Source organism: Thalassophryne amazonica, chromosome 13 (genome assembly GCF_902500255.1).
Source record: "Thalassophryne amazonica chromosome 13, fThaAma1.1, whole genome shotgun sequence".
In the NCBI taxonomy this organism is placed as follows: Eukaryota; Metazoa; Chordata; class Actinopteri; order Batrachoidiformes; family Batrachoididae; genus Thalassophryne; species Thalassophryne amazonica.
The window spans coordinates 75,158,242-75,170,862 of record NC_047115.1 but is presented as its reverse complement, the minus strand read 5'-3'; the positions used below and the strand labels follow the sequence as shown (position 1 = coordinate 75,170,862).

The following is a 12,621-nucleotide window of genomic DNA, read 5'->3' as shown; positions in this document are numbered from 1 at the left end:
AACCGTGACTATCCAGGGTTGGGACCAGGAAGCAGAGTTGTAGTCTTACACACCTCTCTGCAGCTTCTCTCCCCTGCCATCCCCTCATTACCCCATCCCCGTAGAGACGGTGCCTGCTCCCAGACTACCAATAACCAGCAAAAATCTATTTAAGCATAAAAATTCAAAAAGAAAAAATAATATAGCACCTTCAACTGCACCACAGACTAAAACAGTTAAATGTGGTCTATTAAACATTAGGTCTCTCTCTTCTAAGTCCCTGTTAGTAAATGATATAATAATTGATCAACATATTGATTTATTCTGCCTTACAGAAACCTGGTTACAGCAGGATGAATATGTTAGTTTAAATGAGTCAACACCCCCGAGTCACACTAACTGCCAGAAAGCTTGTAGCACGGACCGAGGCGGAGGATTAGCAGCAATCTTCCATTCCAGCTTATTAATTAATCAAAAACCCAGACAGAGCTTTAATTCATTTGAAAGCTTGACTCTTAGTCTTGTCCATCCAAATTGGAAGTCCCAAAAACCAGTTTTATTTGTTATTATCTATCGTCCACCTGGTCGTTACTGTGAGTTTCTCTGTGAATTTTCAGACCTTTTGTCTGACTTAGTGCTTAGCTCAGATAAGATAATTATAGTGGGCGATTTTAACATCCACACAGATACTGAGAATGACAGCCTCAACACTGCATTTAATCTATTATTAGACTCAATTGGCTTTGCTCAAAATGTAAATGAGTCCACCCACCACTTTAATCATATCTTAGATCTTCTGACTTGTGGTATGGAAATTGAAGACTTAACAGTATTCCCTGAAAACTCCCTTTTGTCTGACCATTTCTTAATAACATTTACATTTACTCTGATGGACTACCCAGCAGTGGGGAATAAGTTTCATTACACTAGAAGTCTTTCAGAAAGCGCTGTAACTAGGTTTAAGGATATGATTCCTTCTTTATGTTCTCTAATGCCATATACCAACACAGTGCAGAGTAGCTACCTAAACTCTGTAACTGAGATAGAGTATCTCGTCAATAGTTTTACATCCTCATTGAAGACAACTTTGGATGCTGTAGCTCCTCTGAAAAAGAGAGCTTTAAATCAGAAGTGCCTGACTCCGTGGTATAACTCACAAACTCGCAGCTTAAAGCAGATAACCCGTAAGTTGGAGAGGAAATGGCGTCTCACTAATTTAGAAGATCTTCACTTAGCCTGGAAAAAGAGTCTGTTGCTCTATAAAAAAAGCCCTCCGTAAAGCTAGGACATCTTACTACTCATCACTAATTGAAGAAAATAAGAACCCCAGGTTTCTTTTCAGCACTGTAGCCAGGCTGACAAAGAGTCAGAGCTCTATTGAGCCGAGTATTCCTTTAACTTTAACTAGTAATGACTTCATGACTTTCTTTGCTAATAAAATTTTAACTATTAGAGAAAAAATTACTCATAACCATCCCAAAGACGTATCGTTATCTTTGGCTGCTTTCAGTGATGCCGGTATTTGGTTAGACTCTTTCTCTCAGATTGTTCTGTCTGAGTTATTTTCATTAGTTACTTCATCCAAACCATCAACATGTCTATTAGACCCCAGTCCTACCAGGCTGCTCAAGGAAGCCCTACCATTATTTAATGCTTCGATCTTAAATATGATCAATCTATCTTTATTAGTTGGCTATGTACCACAGGCTTTTAAGGTGGCAGTAATTAAACCATTACTTAAAAAGCCATCACTTGACCCAGCTATCTTAGCTAATTATAGGCCAATCTCCAACCTTCCTTTTCTCTCAAAATTCTTGAAAGGGTAGTTGTAAAACAGCTAACTGATCATCTGCAGAGGAATGGTCTATTTGAAGAGTTTCAGTCAGGTTTTAGAATTCATCATAGCACAGAAACAGCATTAGTGAAGGTTACAAATGATCTTCTTATGGCCTCAGACAGTGGACTCATCTCTGTGCTTGTTCTGTTAGACCTCAGTGCTGCTTTTGATACTGTTGACCATAACATTTTATTACAGAGATTAGAGCATGCAATAGGTATTAAAGGCACTGTGCTGCGGTGGTTTGAATCATATTTATCTAATAGATTACAATTTGTTCATGTAAATGGGGAATCTTCTTCACAGACTAAGGTTAATTATGGAGTTCCACAAGGTTCTGTGCTAGGACCAATTTTATTCACTTTATACATGCTTCCCTTAGGCAGTATTATTAGACGGCATTGCTTAAATTTTCATTGTTACGCAGATGATACCCAGCTTTATCTATCCATGAAGCCAGAGGACACACACCAATTAGCTGAACTGCAGGATTGTCTTACAGACATAAAGACATGGATGACCTCTAATTTCCTGCTTTTAAACTCAGATAAAACTGACGTTATTGTACTTGGCCCCACAAATCTTAGAAACATGGTGTCTAACCAGATCCTTACTCTGGATGGCATTGCCCTGACCTCTAGTAATACTGTGAGAAATCTTGGAGTCATTTTTGATCAGGATATGTCATTCAAAGCGCATATTAAACAAATATATAGGACTGCTTTTTTGCATTTACGCAATATCTCTAAAATTAGAAAGGTCTTGTCTCAGAGTGATGCTGAAAAACTAATTCATGCATTTATTTCCTCTAGGCTGGACTACTGTAATTCATTAGTATCAGGTTGTCCTAAAAGTTCCCTGAAAAGCCTTCAGTTAATTCAAAATGCTGCAGCTAGAGTACTAACGGGGACTAGAAGGAGAGAGCATATCTCACCCATATTGGCCTCTCTTCATTGGCTTCCTGTTAATTCTAGAACAGAATTTAAAATTCTTCTTCTTACTTATAAGGTTTTGAATAATCAGGTCCCATCTTATCTTAGGGACCTCATAGTACCATATGACCCCAATAGAGCGCTTCGCTCTCAGACTGCAGGCTTACTTGTAGTTCCTAGGGTTTGTAAGAGTAGAATGGGAGGCAGAGCCTTCAGCTTTCAGGCTCCTCTCCTGTGGAACCAGCTCCCAATTGGGATCAGGGAGACAGACACCCTCTCTACTTTTAAGATTAGGCTTAAAACTTTCCTTTTTGCTAAAGCTTAGAGTTAGGGCTGAATCAGGTGACCTTGAACCATCCTTTAGTTATGCTGCTATAGACAGACTGCTGGGGGGTTCCCATGATGCACTGAGTGTTTCTTTCTCTTTTTGCTCTGTATGCACCACTCTGCATTTAATCATTAGTGATTGATCTCTGCTCCCCTCCACAGCATGTCTTTTTCCTGGTTCTCTCCCTCAGCCCCAACCAGTCCCAGCAGAAGACTTCCCCTCCCTGAGCCTGGTTCTGCTGGAGGTTTCTTCCTGTTAAAAGGGAGTTTTTCCTTCCCACTGTCGCCAAGTGCTTGCTCACAGGGGGTCGTTTTGACCGTTGGGGTTTTTACGTAATTATTGTATGGCCTTGCCTTACAATATAAAGCGCCTTGGGGCAACTGTTTGTTGTGATTTGGCGCTATATAAATAAAATTGATTGATTGATTGATTGATTGATACACAGAGAGACTGCTGTTCTTCAATCTCTCTTCTTCCATTTACTACCTGGACATGAATGGGAAGAAAATAGGATGACTTTTCCAATCTACAACACTGTCTTCAATTCTCATGCAATGCAAGAAAGAAATATAATGGTTTCAGTACAATTGGAAAAGTGGATTCAACAAATGAGCAAATAAAAACTACTTACAGAGGCCTTCCTCAGTCAAGTCAACATTGATGATAAAGAACATAAATCCTTTGGCTCCCTCTTTCTGTCCTCCAACAAGCGTGTTCACCCAGCCTAAAAAAACAATGATGATTTACTGATGAGTCGACATTCACTATGATGGACAATTTTGTACACAACATGAACCTCTAAAATATTCACTGCTGAAGAGAAGTGTGCTGAGGTGGGGACTTGTTATACGCGTTACAACTGAATGTTTAACATTAAATTAAGAAACAGAACTGTTAGAGTGTTGTTTTTCATTTTTTAATGACAAAAAAGTGGAATTTCCTAACTGTGCGAGTGTTTCCAAACAACCAATCACACTGCAACCGATCCACCATAGCCAAGACCAAAGAGGTGTCCAAGGACACCAGGGACAAAATGTAGACCTGCACAAGGCTGGGATGGGCTACAGGACAATAAGCAAGCAGCTTGGTGAGAAGGCAACAACTGTTGGCGTAATTATTAGAAAATGGAAGAAACACAAGATGACTGTCAATCTTCCTCAGTCTGGGGCTCTATGCAAGAGCTCACCTTGTGGGGTAAGGATGATTCTTAAAAACCCAGAACTACAGGACAGGACCTGGTCAATGACCTGAAGAGAGCTGCGACCATAGTTGCAAAGATTACATGAGTAACACACTACGCCGTCATGATTTAAAATCCTGCAGGGCAGCAATGTTCCCCTGCTCTCACAGCACATGTCCAGGCCCGTTTGAAGTGCACCAGTGACCATCTGGATAATCCAGAGGAGCCATGGGAGAAGGTCATGTGGTCAGATGAGAACAAAACACAGCTGTGGTATCAACTCCACTCACCGTGTTTGATGAGAACAACCCCAAGAACACCATCCCAACCGTGAAGCATGGGGTGGAAACATCATACTTTGGGGGTGCTTTTCTGCAATGGGGACAGAACGACTGCACCGTATTGAAGGGAGGATGGATGGGGTCATGTATCACAAGATTTTGGCAAACAACCTCCTTTACTCAGTAAGAGCATTGAAGATGGGTCATGGCTGGGTCTTCCAGCATGACAATGACCCAAAATACACAGCCAGGGCAACTAAGGAGGGGCTCCGTAAGAAGCATTTCAAGGTCCTGGAGTGGCCGAGACAAGTTTCAAGACCCGAAACCAATAGAAAATCTTTGGAAGGAGCTGAAACTCAAAACCTGATGAAGATCTGTATGGAGGAGTGGACCAAAATACCTGCTGCAGTTTGTGTAGACTTGGTCAAGAACACAGAAAAGGTCTGACCTCTGTAATTGCAAACAAAGGTTTCTGTACCAAATATTAAGGTCTGTTTTTCCTATTGTATCAAATACTTATTTCATGCAATAAAATGCAAATTAATTATTTAAAAATCATACAATGCAATTTTTGGATTTTTGTTTTTTTTTTAGATTCTGTCTCACAGTTGAAGTGTACCTACAATAAAAATTATAGACCTCTCCATTCTTTGTAGGTTAGAAAACTTGCAGAATCGACTGTGGATCAAATATTTGCCTCACTATAAATGGCTGTAACTCTTTAAGAGTTAATATTTTTGTTAAACTTCCTTGAATGAAAACTTCAATTCTACAGTACCAGCACATTATGGCTTTTTCATTTCAACTTCATTGTGGTGGTGTCCAGAGGCAAAATTTACCAAAAAAAAAAAAAGAATGTGTCAGTCCAAATACTTGTACCTGACTATAAATTTGAGATAGCTATGACTACTACCTTTAGCTTTTAGCTCTGACAACAAACTTCCAGGTCCTTCATGACCAATAAGATGCCCAAGATAATGTCCCGGGTTTGATTTGTAGTACTTCTGCAGGTCCAGGATTGGAAAAGTCACATACAGATTCCTGATGTCTTTAATAGGGACCACTTTGTAGAATTGCTGTAACAGAAAACAAACATTAAAAAGAGAAAAAAAATACTTCAAATTTATTTTAGATATCAGAATTTGTTGAGTGAAAACTGGGTCAATTTTTGGTGGTGATGAAAAACAACAACAACAACAAAAAAAACAATTTTAATACTACAAAGAGGAACTATTGCAATGATGATGGGAAAAGGAAAATAAAAAATGTCACCAATTCCTGCCTTAGTGTCAATTCCATTTCCACAGTTCCAACAAATAATGTAATCAACTTGATTATTCATGTAAAAGTAAGTCAGCCATACACTACACTAAGACGTAATATGAATGCATGTTACACCAGGACACCATTAGAACATTTCAAGCATGTTCAAAAATCCCATTTTACATTATAAAGTGTGTTGCATGGTTTTCCCGCATGCTATTACACGCACAGAGACATGATCACTCAGATGCGCACCCCCCCCCCCCCATGTTTGCCTTCAATGACAATGACATAATGACACTGCTCACCCTTCAGCAAATACACCATTGTAATAAGTTCATTAGACTTCCACAACAAATGTGATTGAAAGCAGATGAAAGAAAGAATAAAGTTGTGCACAACATTATTTTTTCCCAGGTTTTGCATACTTTTGCACAGAAAATGAATACAAAATTCTCACATAGTACCAAGAAGTGCATTCCTACATCTGCATGTATGTATGTATGTATGTATCACTTTGAGGAAACAACATTTATTTTGTAATCAATAAATGTATTTGTGTTTGCCATTATTCATATAAACACAAAACGACGACATCTGTCACTCAGTGTCACTCTCAATTTCGAGCACTCAACTTTTTACAATGTACGAACTAATCAAATGCGAGAATTAATCAAATCACGTCTACAAATTGTACATTGTGCAAACACAGTAGCATTTTGAGTGCTCAAAACATGGCATCATTTCTATCACTGCAGATAATACAGAGGTGACCATGTGTCCACAGCCTGCTACACAGCTCCCACATATCCTTCCCTGTACCAAGCACCCTACTAAAGGAAAAATTATAATGTGTACACCATTATCCTGTGGTTCTTCTGCAATATATGTCTGCATTATGTTGATGTGTATAAATAAAAAAGCAAAACTGCTTTGTAATATCATGAATAGTGTACAGCTGGCTTCAGTTTTAATTATAGATTCAATATGTAATGGAGAATCAGGACAATAATCAACATCCCTGTCAGTAATGTCTGCACAGTTACAATCTTTTAAAATATTTATTAGGAAGAAACAGGAAATATAACTCAGCAGCTCACTTTAAGGTATTCTTCTTGAAACGGATGCTCAGGAAATTCCGGGACAGGCACGTTCTTATTCTCAACTTCCCCAAATAGTTCAACCACCATGGAAGTCAAATCATCTAGTGATTCTGTAGGAAAGGAAGAGGGGAAAATGTGTTGAGAACAAGTGTATTTAAATGATCTAAAATTAAAATTTTGAATGAGCTATGACATTTTAGTAATAATAATTTGTAAAGTACAATGGCTACAACAATATTACTTGTTTTGCACCTTTAAAAGCTTGTTAGTCACTACCGAATTTCTGAACTATGAACAACCAATGATCAAGGCTATGCTGGTTGCCAGAAGGAAAAAAAAAATTAAACAGTCTTTCACCGTTCAAACAGAAAGAAAATTAACTGGTAGAAAAACTGGTTTCATTATAATAAATAAGCAATAAACTGCAAATGTTTTACTAACTTGTTGGGGTAAAAATATATCAAATTTAATGCCATGAATAGTTTTTAAATTTCAAATTAATAAAGTCTGGGGAAAAAACAAGGGGCACATCACTAATGCCTAATCAAGATTTTCCAGAATGTAGTTCGTATAGCCATGTACATCGCTGACAAACCGGGTCTGATTTACTAAAGGTTTGCTTGTGTAAAAATGTGGGCAAACAACATTGCACTCGCAATGGACTGCATCTGTCAAATAGCAAAATGGAGTTCCATGTCAATTTAGCACGTTTGCCTTTATTAACATGCTATTTGGGGTTTAATCAGTCAAGTGAGCTAATCTGTGGGAGGAAACATGCAAATTGATGAGGTTTGAACATGCAACACGATTTATCAATGTCAAAAGGAAATTTAGCAGGTGCTGATAGCATCTGTATTTTGTGTTTGAAACCTTGCCCTTAACTGAATGTGCTTGATATACTGCTCTTCCAGAAGTCAGGCAATTCAACTTTATTTTTCATGCTTGTTTCTTCAGTAATAAAATGTCTCCATGTGTAACAGGTATACCAAAACAGATGCACATATCATGGCTGTGCACAAATATTGCACAGAACTTGAACAAACTCATGCCCTATTACAACAAACAAACATTCTGCTACAACAAACAAACATAAACAATCTCCTACTTCAGACATTTAATTCTACCCATGGTAGTTTAGTAAACTGTTAAATGATTATGGCGTATTCTGCTCATGGAATGCACAGATAAATATGGTTGTGGGTGTGTGCTTCACAGGCAGAATGGATCATAATTATTTACCAGTTTGCTGAAACACCATGGATAAAACAATAATGAAATGTCTAAAAGAGTCTGGGATTTTTCGTTTTTGTAACTGCCTGCATGTGAACATGGATGGGGTCAGTATTGTGAGATTTTGGCAAACAACCTCCTTCCCTCAGTAAGAGCATTGAAGATGGGTCATGGCTGGGTCTTCCAGCATGACAATGACCCCAAACACACAGCCAGGGCAACTAAGGAGGGCCTCTGTAAGAAGCATTTCATGGTCCTGGAGTGGCCTGGCCAGTCAGAAACGTTTGACCTCTGTAATTGCAAACAATGGCTACTGTACCAAACATTAACATTGATTTTCACAGGTGTTCAAATACTTATTTGCAGCAGTAACATACAAATAAATTATTTTAAAAAATCATACATTGTGAGTTCCGGATTTTGTTTTTTTTTTGTTTTTTTTTAGATTATGTCTCTCACAGTGTACATGCACCTAAGATGAAAATTTCAGACCCCTCCATGATTTCTAAGTGGGAGAACTTGCAAAATCGCAGGGTGTTCAAATACTTATTTTCCTCACTGTATATAAGAATGAATGAAAAATAGGTCACCTCTGGATTTGAGAAAACTTATTTACACTTTACAGATATTACGAGGACTGTTTTCTTCCACCTGCCAAACATAGATAAGATCTGTATCATCTTGTCTATATCTGATGCAGAGACCCTGATCCATGCATTTGTCTCTTCTAGATTGGACTACTGCAATGCTCTATTTTCTGGTTTACCGTAGCCCAGCATTAGGGGTCTCCAATTGGTTCACAATGCGGCTGCCAGCCTCTTGACAGGAAATAGAAAGTTCAACCACATTCCACCCATTTTGGCATCTCTTCACTGGCTACCTGTCTCTGTGAGATCAGATTTTAAGGTTCTGCTATTAACTTATAAAATTATTCACAGACAAGCACCTCCCTACTTAGCTGATATAATTAAACCCTATGTACCACCCCAGTCTCTGTGTTCTCAGGGCACAGGACTACTTAGCGTCACAAGAGTGAATAAAAAGTCTGCGGGCCACAGAGACTTCTTATCTTGCACCCGTTTTGTGGAACGATCTCCCTGCGTCAATAAAACAGATTCTGTGGAGACTTTCAAGTCCAGACTTATGCATCTATTCTCCCTCTTGTATGGCTAGCATACTGGCATAGTATGGCACTATGCTTCCTATCCTTTTAAAGTCATTTTATTAGCAACGGAACAGGTCTCGGCCTCAATTTTATGTAAATTTGGGATCTGTTAGTGAAACTTTTCCGGCTGACTGATTCTGCTCTTTTTCTCTCTGTCCGAGGTATAAACGACGGATGGATCCAAACTTAATGGCCCGCACAGACTGTGAGATGGAAGACCTTAGGTGGGTGCTGCATGGTGCAGTCTTCATGTGAAAGGCCCACTGACGGTGTGGACAACCCCTGACTGTGGTGCTGACGCTTGTGCAGCTACAACCATGGGTGCAAATGAAGGTCGACTACAGCAGTTGGAAAACGGACTATACTCAAAGACGGGATCTGAAGATCTGAAGAAATACATGACCTCTAAGTCGCACTTAGAGATCATGTACTCACAATGCAAGGAATCTGATGGAACAACAGATCATGTGTGTAGGGCAATGTGTAATTTTAACTGAAACCTAAATTGGTCTGGCACAGGTCTGGTCTGTGTCAAGACAAGTATCCAAAATGTTCCCTGTGACATCACCTATTAACCAAGGCCAGCTATATTAAAATAACTGCAACAGTGAGAAACAAAGATCGCTACATATGCTGGTGGATACATTTCATTTTATTCAAAAGGCTTATTTTATGATGGAACTTGTTGTAATCCCGACCCCCGCCAAAAAAAAAAAAAAAAACTACAGACTGACCAGTATTAAGAACAGACCAGTAAAAGGACACTTCAGTTGAAAGTCAAGGAGAAAAATATTACAACAGGCATGAGGGAAATGTTTTTTGGGTTGTTGTTGTGCAAGCATTGGTAAGCGATGAAGTCTTACCTCTTCCTAACACACAGAGTCCCATGAGGTTAGAGGAGTAGAATGTGGAGTGAAATTTCAGCAGCTCCTCACGGACATCAATCCCATCTTTAGATGGTCTCGTCTCAAGAGTCAATTTGTTACCTTTAACAAAAGAAAATGAGACATCAGGAGAAGAAATTTCCCTCCGGGCCCCACAAATCAGTAATACAAAGTGTTGGGGGATCACCCAAGTACACCCTAATGTTAAATATGAATTAAATTGGTCAACTGGTTCTTCAGATATTGTGGTAACAAGTAAAAATGGGCAGACATACTGATCACTATATTTCCCCCATATTTCATACCGGGGCAGATGACAATTCTTAAAAAAAAAATACACAACACTACATAATCACTTTATATAAAAGCACAGGATTTCCTAACCAACAATTTGAATAACTTTTTCTTAAACCAAAATTGGAGTAACTTTAACTTTTGATCCCTGTATAAAGTGAAAGACTTTTGTCACTGTTTTTTAAACCCCATTTATCTATAAAGCAACAGCCTGTGTGTATGTGGCTCGCATATCTCTCTGTTTGTCAGATCGACCTCAGCTTTTGGATATTCTTTATGCATCCTTTATGAAAATTTTTGGGATTAATTTTCGAAACCCTTATTTTGACATTTAACCGTTAATTTGGCATTGTAACATCAATACTTCCAAAATGGCACCCCCTGTGGCGTGTCGCAACTGTAAGGTAACTCTGACCAAGAGATGCAACTTCAATGTCAGGGTAAAGTGAGAAAGCAAACAAACTGCAGGAGAATGACTTTGTGAGAACAGCAGTCAGTTAAACGTGTTCTTTTCATGTGTGTTTGCAAATAATAGCAAGTGTGGCTTGCTGATGGTACTGGTAGCAAAGTTAAACATCAGATAGTTCATGTTGGTCGCACCATTTCACAACAAAACGTTTAATGCCAGCATCCCATCAAACACTTTTACTGTGAAAGGCATGCTGTCAATGTTCCTTACGACTGAGTTTAACTTGACAACACTGAGGAGACATTAGTTAAAATCCGTTTTTTGTTTTTTGCTAAAAATGACAAATTTCCCACAATTTCTCCAAAGTCTCAGTATGTTCATAAGCTGAATAAAATCTTGAATTTGATGCGAGTTCAAGTTTAAATAAAATGTCTTCAGGAGGTGGGGTACTAAGGATTTGCTGTTTTCAATATTCTAAATGTTCTGTTTCATTTTTTCTGAGTCTCTTCCAATAGCCTGTTTAATAGAAATCCTTTTATTTTCATATAATTGATAATAAAACTGATTTTTGAAAACAATATGAAATACTATATTCAAATAATAATAATAATAATATAATGTAACATGTCAATCAAAACATAGACCCAATTGACATAAAAAGTGCTTATTATCAACTCCACATATTGAACAAATATGTTTAAAATTTGTGGCAAGCGGCTTTTGAATGTTTGTATTGGATCAAAATTTATATTATTTCTACCTCAAATGTTAGAATGTAAGTCATCTGCTCACGTGACTCACATTAGACTCATGTTATCAATAATAACTACTGTATTCACGTCTATATTTGTGCGTCATGTACACCAACTGTGTTTATTCCTTTCTATATCTCTATGTGTGTATATATGTCTGACCACGTTGGATGAATGTCAGACTTTTTCTTAAAATAACTGTATTTGTGTGTCTCTTTGTGTCTCAATGTCAACTGTGGCTTAGCAAACATACACTGTCTGTTAAAACTATGTAAGAGTAAGTACACCTCTTTGTACAACCCACCTTCAAATACAGCCTCATACATCTGTCCATGAAAAATCTAAAGTATACCTTCTTGGAATCCCTGTAATCAGACAGATAATGTGGTATACTCCTCAGGATGACTGAAGCATTTTTCAATTTTGACCCCTGATTAATCCTTCATTGGCTACAGCTACCACCTTGGGACTGCTATCATACTTTTTTCAAGTCCCTATAGATAGGTACCCAAAATGCCTTATCAAACATTTTGCCACCCTGTGTGGTCTGACCAACCTAGCAAAGTAAGTGGACCAAAATTGTTTTCCATCATGCACATTTACATCTGGTCTAGTACCATTTTGTGAAGTTTCACTGAAATCCACCAAATGATTTAGGGCGAGATGCACTTCTTCACTCATTAACAAACAAGCAAGATGATACCTATACGAGATCTGTCCATAAAGTATCGTACCTTTTTATTTTATTTTTTTAAACTATATGGATTTGATTCATATGTTATCACGTCAGACAAGCTTGAACCCTCGTGCGCATGCGTGAGTTTTTCCACACCTGTCGGTGACGTCATTCGCCTGTGAGCACGCCTTGTGGAAGGAGTGGTCCCGCCCCGTTGTCGGATTTTCATTGTCTGGAAATGGCGGAATGATTTGGGGGTTTTTTTCATCAGAATTTTTTCAGAAGCTGTTAGAGACTGGCACCTGGAA

The 12,621-nt window shown here is 38.4% G+C and overlaps 1 protein-coding gene across 4 annotated transcripts in view; it reads right to left on the bottom strand.

Moving 5' to 3' along the window:
* ide (insulin-degrading enzyme) overlaps positions 1-12,621 on the bottom strand; it is a 120,959-nt gene that overhangs the window by 75,899 nt on the left and 32,439 nt on the right. For all 4 annotated transcript variants that reach the window (XM_034184177.1, XM_034184176.1, XM_034184180.1 and 1 more), the window contains exons 5-8: positions 10,162-10,284; positions 6,901-7,013; positions 5,451-5,613; positions 3,708-3,800 (exon numbers count right to left, since the gene is read on the bottom strand). In XM_034184177.1, coding sequence (XP_034040068.1) covers positions 3,708-3,800; positions 5,451-5,613; positions 6,901-7,013; positions 10,162-10,284 — 492 coding nt within the window. The remainder of the gene's footprint in view (positions 1-3,707; positions 3,801-5,450; positions 5,614-6,900; positions 7,014-10,161; positions 10,285-12,621) is intronic.